This window comes from Limulus polyphemus, unplaced genomic scaffold (genome assembly GCF_000517525.1).
Source record: "Limulus polyphemus unplaced genomic scaffold, Limulus_polyphemus-2.1.2 Scaffold674, whole genome shotgun sequence".
NCBI lineage: Eukaryota > Metazoa > Arthropoda > Merostomata > Xiphosura > Limulidae > Limulus > Limulus polyphemus.
In genome coordinates, this window is record NW_013666284.1 from 392,455 (window position 1) to 402,167 (window position 9,713).

General features: G+C 33.3%; 1 protein-coding gene across 1 annotated transcript in view; it reads right to left on the bottom strand.

The window, feature by feature from the left end:
- LOC111085871 (phosrestin-2-like) overlaps positions 1 to 9,713 on the bottom strand; it is a 30,828-nt gene that overhangs the window by 4,748 nt on the left and 16,367 nt on the right. Inside the window, exons 5-6 of the mRNA XM_022386445.1 lie at positions 1,365 to 1,503; positions 694 to 778 (exon numbers count right to left, since the gene is read on the bottom strand). Coding sequence (XP_022242153.1) covers positions 694 to 778; positions 1,365 to 1,503 — 224 coding nt within the window. The remainder of the gene's footprint in view (positions 1 to 693; positions 779 to 1,364; positions 1,504 to 9,713) is intronic.

The window sequence follows — 9,713 nt, forward strand, 5'->3', positions numbered from 1 at the left end:
GTCGTAGGTGGGGAAAAGTGATAACTGCAGTTGAATATTTTATTGTTTCAAATATCCACGATTCTTTAGCACATATAAAACATGTAGTCATGTACCCTGGAGAGAGGCAGACAAAATGTCATTTATTAAATTATAATATGCTTCCTTGAATGAAAAAGGTGATTGTTATACGTAAATCCTGTTCTTAAATGTTATGAAGAAAACTTAAGAAACTTTAATCTTGTTGTCTTTAAGAGTATCATCAACTTATTGCCTTTAAGAGAAGGGTATAAACAACTTTTTGTCCGTGAAGATAACTTGTTGTCGTTAAAAGAAAGGTGTGATAACTTTTTGTATTTAAAGGATGTCATCAACTTGCTGCCATTATGATAAGACTTAATCATTATTCAGTAAATCATCCTATGCCATATTATCGTCACTAAATAATAAAAAAATAGATATTTTGCTGTCTAATTATTTTCCTCCCAAGCATTTCTCTAAAGCGACTTAAATGTTTTACAGTTTATTTGAGCTGTAAAAAAATATGTTTTTTAATAACAAAGGTAACTTGCGGTTAGCCGTGCGAGCTATAAATAAACATATACAAATGGATAAACATACCGATTAATTACATATTCTGGTACATAAAGGGTAGGTAGTTAGATAAACATATGTATTCATCATCTGTATCATGTTTTGTTGAAAGTAACGTACCTGAAACTTTGACATGCTTGACAGTTTTATGTGAATAGTTTTGTACGAGGACATTCAAGTTGATTTCTTCCCCATGATAATAGAGCTAGAGAAAAATAATGGGTTCTATTTTAGGAATATAAATGATCTACTTACAAATATGACTGTTTCTATGAAGTAAATCGGCAAAAACTGCTGAGAATCTGAGATACTAAAGTGCTGAAAACGTTAACACTTATTACCATATAAAAGTATATCATAATTATATATATATATATATATATATATAATTAAACAAAAATCAGTTAAGTAAGGATTGAATCTTCTGAGAAAATAATGGACTATAGAACGACTTTTATAAATTATTAGGATTTTAAGCAAGTTTAACATATAGTATTTTAAATAAATATCGTTTTCTACTGAGTTATAAATAAACTCAAAGGGCGTTCAACTGTACATGTTTACTCTTCGTAGTGTATTACAAGATATTTTTAAGCTATTAACTGAAAGACATATATTATACGAGTTATTTTTGAAATGCTTAATATTAAAGCAAAACTCACATTACACGATTTAAAACTAATATAATCAATTTCTCAGAAAACCCACCAAACATCAATCTGATACGTATTTTCCAAACTGTTATTGAAATTTTCTTCGTGCGCCACTAAGAAAGAAAGTTCTAAAATTACTTTTTTATCCAGTGTAGCTTCAAGGAAAATCTTTCCTGAACTAAGAGGAAAGTCTTTGTAGGTCGACCCAGATGGTTGTCCAATCAATGGCCACAAAGGAGCGTATTGGATCTTTCTTATGGCCAAGTTTACCAGATTTCTAGATCATAATAAAATAGCTTAACTGATTATTGAAAACTAAAGCAGTATTCAGATGTCATGGAAAACAATAATTCTATATAAATATAAACACTCCGAAAGAGCTGTCAGAGATTTTGAAATATAACTTTAGTTTGTAATATATTTCTGCAGATAAGATATGTATAAACATTTTCATCAACGTCATAATTTAGCAAGGGATATGTTCAGTGTAATTAGAAATCTAAACGAAATAAAAATTAAATAATCACCCAAAATAAGAAAAAATTCTTCCACTCACGAAATTACTACATTACAACGCTAGAAACCGGATTTCGATACCTGTGGTGGGCAGAGCACAGATAGCCTATTGTGTAGCTTTGTGCTTAACTACAAACAAACTCAAATCTAAGAACAACAAAAAGATATTGAAACCCTTGTGAATTAAACGATTATCGTAGGTACAGTGCTAGTGTGTGTATGTGAGGGGAGCAAAGGAAATATTTCTCTCTAGCGGTCATCAAGGGGCCCCATATTCTAACTACAAACAAAGTCAAATCTAAGAACAACAAAAAGATATTGAAACCCTTGTGAATTAAACGATTATCGTAGGTACAGTGCTAGTGTGTGTATGTGAGGGGAGCAAAGGAAATATTTATCTCTAGTGGTCATCAAGGGGCCCCATATTCTAGCCAATAATCACACACAAAACTACAAAAATATCCAGTGTTAAGTGGTGGAAAATGCGGTTGTGTATTTCCATCTACGTCTGCTGAGTTATTTGAATAAATGGCAAGTGATCCGATGTTTAAAATATCAACATATCCAGGGGCTCCAAAATACCCTCTTGTTTCCCTCTTCTTCAAACAGTGAGATCCTAGAACCTTTCCTGAAGTCCCTCCGGTGACTCAGCGGTAAGTCAGAAGGCTTATAAGGCCAAAAATAGGGTTTTGATATTCACGGTGGGCACAACACAGACAGCTCATTCTGTAGTTTTGCGCTTAACAACAAACAAACCGTCCCTGAATTACTGCGAGCTGAGCCTGCACGGAATCCAAAGAGATTGAATGACTGGTCTAAGAATTACTAGAATTTTCTTTAAGAATTTATTTCAACTAGTTTAGGGAAAATGTTTTTTCTACATGGAACTTAGATCAAGACAAAACCTGAATCATCGTTTTATTTTTAACATAGAACAAGAAAAGTGAATATTAGTGGAGTTAAGTCTTTTGTGAATTGTATTTGCTTTGAAGTAGAGGTGACACGACTTTTCAGACTCTACGCTGACCTCATGAAAGCCTTAGCTTAGAGACCGAAACGTCGCTCACTTATACATTCAAGACATATTCTCCTTTGTTTGAATCAAAAATTTCCGATTTAAATATTTTATGTTGTGTATTATACGATATTTATTTAAGATAGAGATGCTTTTCATAGGATGTACTACGCTTAAGTGCTTTGACAGAAAGACGATCATATCGAAATATGCGACGTTAACAAGTATTGCAGAACATCGCACCTTCGATGAAAACATGACTTTAAACAAATAGTGATGACTGATAATGCCAGAAACGTAAAGTCTTTCGGAAAAAGATATATTTTGCTCTCGCTTTTTCGACCCACGGTGGGTAAGCTGTATTATGAAGGACTTACAAGGCTAAAATGAGGGTTTCGATTCCCCGCGGTAAACACAACGCAGATGGTCCTTTGTGTAACTTTTTGCTGTAACAACAACTCTCTCTCTCTTTATATATATCCGAGGGTCACGGGTTCGAATTCCACCAAACATGCTCGCCCTTTCAGCCGTGGGGGCGTTATAATGTGACGGTCAATCCCACTATTCGTTGGTAAAAGAGTAGTCCAAGAGTTGGTGGTGGGTGGTGATGACTAGCTGCCTTCCCTCTAGTCTTACACTGCTAAATTAGGGACGGCTAGCGCAGAAAACCCTCGTGTAGCTTTGCGCGAAATTCAAAACAAACAAACAAAATTATATATATATATATGTATGTATGTATATATTTCACAATTATCTGTATTACATTAAAAGCATTTACTCAGCTTCACATAACCCTGACGAGATAATTATGTAAAAATACGACGTTTTTATTATACTTGTATGCATTAACAAATATATCATTGTTCCAGCAAAGCTGTAACAAAACTATAAAATTATAAAAGACGATTCCATAGTCTATAGTCGATTGCGGGCATAATAGCTACCCTAAAAACATAAAAATAGAAATCTGGTATCATCAAACATTCTTGACTTCTGTAAATATATCATCACCCAACTTCCACCCTTCAAAATAATTGAAATTGAAAACTTATATCCTATACCACCCTTTATTGCTATCACATAACATTAACAATCTTCCACCTTTGTCTAATTGGTATCTGATATTAGTATATGATATTAAATTAAGAACTATATAGCCTTCCTGTACAGTTAAAATAGCAATACTGATACAGCCTTCCTCCTCCCTTAAGTCTATTAAATATAAATATAGGTATATATAGCTAGCCATAGTTCTAATAATACAAGTTGTCATAAACTATAAACCCGCTTTTATAGTTCTGGTACCCCTACCTCCTCCCTTAGCAAGAACTTAATATTTCAAGCAAATCTGTGTAAATTGAGCTAATTATCTGAAGTCAGGCTTCCCACCCTAGAGTGAAAGTTTTATTACATGTATTGCTAATTTTATATTAAAAATTTATATGTACAAGCATTCTCTAAAAAAATAATATTTCAAGTTAAAAATAATTGCATTCAGATTGTCTGTAAAGAATTTACTTTTTAAGTAGTTATAAAATTTATAATAAAATCTTTTAGAGACTTTACTAATTTCAAAATTATTTTAGCTAAAATTTGTCTTGCAGAATCTTCAATCTTCAACAATTTGAGAAATATTAATACAGACAGTGAACTATATACATACATATATATGTATGTACATATATATATATATATATATATACTAGCTGAGTTACCCGGCGTTGCACGGTGAACATTTAGATTTGAAATGTATAGATCAGTATTTTTTTTAGCAAATTATTCAGTAACTAGACAAAAGCTGTGATGCGAGAAATAAAAAGTATTTAATCAAACAAAGCTTTATTTGACATTAGATCGTGTTCAAGCTTGTCTTGTTCTTTGAGCCTGAAGTCGTACATCATGTTGCTCCTCTGTTTCTAGCTCTCTGTAAGTTATTTGTCTTAATTTTTGTGCTTGAAGTCTGGTTTTACGTTGTTCAGAAGCTTATTGTTGTCTATATCCAGCTTGCTTTGATGATTCTGACTGAACTGCTTGCATTCTTTTAGCGGCAGAAGATTTTCCATAGAAAGGGCGTTTCTTGGGTGGCATAATCACCTGTATCACTAAACAATAATTTGCAATTCATAGAATTACTAAATCACTTATGAAACCACTTAGCACTATTTAAAGAAAACTGTATTTTGGAAATACTGAATTGACAGCAAGGTGATCTGAGTGTCTTCCACCATAACGCTTTCTATGTGCAAAACGTACTTACGTTTGTATGTTTATTACAAAAAAAATATTACAAAAAATGGCACAATAATCATTAATTGTCAATTTCGTCATTAAATACTACACCAAATACAAAATAAATAGCACCATTAAATTTCTTGTAAAAACTGGTTGAAGTTATTTTAAAATTTGTAAGTTCAACCGTTTGGTTTCCTATAGCGAACAAAATAAACAAATAAACAAACTTCCTCTTTTATATACATAGATATAACTTGCAATGTCATGTCACTTACTTTTGATGTCAACAACAGTTTCACACATATGTAATTAGTTTGCTTTGATCATAAAATATTGGTAATAATATGTCATTGTGACACGCCTTACCCGTATTATATCTAAGGCGTGACTTCACTTCTTTAATCTATAAGAAACGCCATCTATACCTATCACTGTTAGATTTTGCTAGTGAGTAACCCATTTACTTTCCTCCGCGAGTAACGGAATGTTTATGGAAGTTTGCGCAAAACTACATCAGAATCATTTGCACAAGCTGTTCCTAAGTTTGGAGCGATATACTAGAGAAAAGGTAGCTAGTCAACAGCGCCCACCATCAACTCTTGGGCTACTCTTGTCAGACCGGATACTGGAATTTGACCATCACACTTATAACGCACTCATGGCTCCAAAGTGCGACGCGATATTTTTTTCATTTGGTCATAATGGGACACGAACCACATAACCTCATATCCCCCACTCCATCTGGCAAAAATTAAATAAACAGATAAACAACACACACACATGTTTAATCGTCACTTTAGACAAAAACAAAACAACTGTGATCGGATATGCGAGTGCTGATTGCAGTCATCCTATTCATTACTTGTTTGTTTGTTATGGATTTCGCGCAATGCTACACGAGGGCTATCTGCGCTAGCCGTCCCTAATTTAGTAGTGTAAGACTAGAGAGAAGGCAGCTAGTCATCACCACCCACCACCAACTCTTGGGCTACTCTTTTACCAACGAATAGTGGGATTAACTGTCACTTTATAACGCCCCCACGGCTGAAAGAGCGTGCATGTTTGGTGTGACGGGGATTCGAACCCGCGACACACAGATTGCAAGTCGAGCGCCATAACCATCTGGCCATGCCCCTATTCATTGCAGTAAATAATTTTTGCGGTAACTATTTTCCTGAATATTCTCACTGACCCCAAGACACGTTCCGCCCCCAGGTTTGAGAACCATTGTTCTAACTTATCAATCACAGAAGCTACTTCTTGTAGGTGGCTTTAGAAACTTTCATCACATGGTCAGTTAAAAAGTATTTCCAATGCAAACTCATATGCGGTAATAATTCAGTGAAAAACATAAATAAAATTCAGAATCTGGGACTTAAGGAATATTTTTTAAGGCAACACTTATTTAATATAAAGAATCTCGATCGAAGTAAAAAACAAAGAAATGTAATAATAAAACTTGCCATAGGTGACGCTAGTTTGATATGCGTTTAAACCTTATGTGTGCTTCCTTCATAACATATGCGGGTGTGGCATGACCTAGGTGGCTAGGGAGTTCGACTCGCAATCTGTGGGTCGCGGGTTCAAATCCCCGTCCCACTAAACATGATCGCCCTTTCAGCCATGGGGGCGTTATATGTGACGATCAATCCCACTATTGGTTGGTAGAAGAGTAACCCTCTAGTCTTACACTGCTAAATTAGGGACGGCTAGCTCATATAACCCTCGTGTTGATTTGCGCGAAATTCAAAACAAACAAACTAATATATGTTTTTAGAGACGTTTAATCTAATAATATTTTACATAGACTTACTTTCATTAAATCTATAAATTACTTACGATGAATCTACTTTAAGCAACTTCGTTAGCCTTTTGACAGTCTCTAGAAAAACAATGATTTATTGTTTGTTTATTTCGGATATTTGTGCAAAGTTACATTAGAGCGATCTGCGCTAGCCCTACCTAATTTTCAACTGTTAGTGAACAGCGCTCTGTTAGATTTGACCGTCACTCTTATAACGCACCCGCGGCCCATAGTGCGATTTTTATTTTGTTTTTTGCCATGGTGGCCCTGCCATAAGTCTAAGGGTTTATAACACTAAAAATTGTTTTTCGGCACTCGCGGTGGGCACAACAGAGATAGTCCATTGTGTAGCTTTGCGCTTAACAACAAAGAAACATTTTTTTTTTTTTTGCAGTAACAGGACGCAAATCATGGACCTCCTGATTCACAACCTGTAACGTTAAGCACTTGTCCAAACGCGTCCATAAAAAGATAAAAGAAAATGTTTTGTTACAACTTATTTCTTAATAATGATAAGTTAAAATAGTATTATCAGCTTTCTTTTCAATTTACTGATGACAGAATAACTTAGGTATCCGAGTTTTTTGTGTGATTGCAAAGTCACAGCGCTGCTAACAAAACCAAATTTATATATATACATTGCAGGTGTCATTGTAACACAAACTAAACTCGAATATTCCTTTATGTGTGTGTGTGTATATATAACTCTACGAGCACGTGCAGTTAAATGGTACAAAGAAAACATAGCTTTCTTAGAAGTCATGCTTCTGAAAGAATTTAATATTTAGTTAATCAAATAAATTCCCAAACGAACACAAGTGTTAATCATCACGAAAAAAGTACTTGTCGACTGTCATGGAAAATAGTTTAAAAGTTTTTCTCACGGTTAAAAACTGTTTATTTCAAGTAGTCTAAATAAAAGACTGCTAGAACTTGAGGAGAGATCGTCACGTTGGAGTGGAAGTTCCCTACCCATTCTCTTGTTCTTTTTATGAAAGTACGAACATTTTGAGAGTGAACGAAGAGAACATCTTGCTAAGAATATCAAACATCAGCCTCACATGTCATAAAATATCGTTTAGTTTTAAACTGTGACTGATATCTTATTTATATGTTCAAAGTTCTGGCTTTTAAAAATAATTTACGACCAGTTATATACGTTAACACTTTTGATTCTTTAATCTACTCTGACTGTCAGAAAAAAATCCTTTCTTAAACAGAAAAAACAATAACAGCACATAAATGAAGGGTATAATATAATTTACTTATAAACAACATATAAATGAAGAGTATAATATAATTTACTTATAAACAACACATAAATGAAGAGTATAATATAATTTACTTATAAAGTCTCTTCAAAGAACAAGGAGAGAAGATAGTCATTTAACTCAGTTAGGCTTGTGTTCACAACCTACATGTACATTGGTCTCAATGTACAGAAACCACAGAAAATGTTAAGATATCTATGTAGCATGACAGCCAATCTATTCAAATATGTGGATTGCATGGCAATCTACTCAAACAGCTGGTTGATAAGCAAATTATAGCTACTAGCTATATAACGAAACAAACTGTTTGAATTACAGGATAGTAAAGTTAGCTGGATAATAAGCACACCTATCTATATAGCTATATTGTATGCAAATCTATATACTTAGCTATATAATAACGCATTATACCTATATATCTCAGTAGTAGGGCAATATGGCAGGATAGCTGGATATAAAGCCATTTTTTTTAAAGAGGTACATTGTAGAGTAACCTGCTGAAGAATTTGGCCAGTAAAACAATCTTCAGAGTTAACTGTATAACAAAAGAATATGCTTAGACAGATGGATAGTAAGACAGTCTAACCTAGATATAAAAATAAAACATACTTCAATAAAATTGTTTCTAAAAAGGGGGGGGAGGAGAAATAAGTAATAAAAATCAATTTTACAAAAATTAAATATGATTTAGGGATGGCAACGCCAAAAAGTACAGAAACAATGTAAAGATGAATGCACAAAACCATACAAAAATCCCTACATAAGTAGCTAAATCTTTCCAAGAATAACTTTTATATACAACTAAGTGTTGAATTATTGTCTGTTGCGTGAATTCGGGTTTGAGTAAAAGCATTTAAACTGAATAGTGCTATTTGAGGCTAATAACCATAAGCTTGTAAAATTGACTCAGTACTGGCTACGTATCTAGGGGGTTTTTGTATGGTTTTGTGTATTCATCCCTACATCGTTTCTGTACTTTTAGGCATTGCCATCCCTATATCATACTTATTTTTTGTAAAAATATTTTCATTATTTATTTTCCCTCTTTTTAAAAACAATTTCATTGAATTGGGTTGATAAATGAACATTTGTTTTATTTTTATAATTCAATAGTAATATATATATTGTTAATACCATATCAGCTTTGACAGTTTTTCTCATTTTGGATTACAAAGGGGTTGTTGACTTTTGTAATAGGTTGCCTTCAGATGTTATAGAGACACTAAATTTAAGTGAGTTTAAGAAAAAGCTTGATAAGTATATGAATGATAAGGGCTGGCTTTAATATTTCTTTTTAATTATTTTAATTTAGTTTAGAGGATGGAACAGCTGAGATGGACCAATAGGTCCAATGTTGTCCCAAAACATTATGTTATGTTAAAGTATATTCAATGTGTGTAATCCACATGAACACACGCACAATAGGGTGGGGAACATACACATAGTTGATACGATATTTAAAATATTTTTATTACATTAAACCACACGTCAATAATTATGATCATAAATATACATATTCTACCAAGTTTCGATGTTTAAACCATTACTTTAGCATCACCTACACTGACCTGTTATTCTATATAACGTATAGCATAAAGTTCTGTTACGTATCTGCTTGTTTGTTAATTTCCCGTAGAAATTCTTTCCGA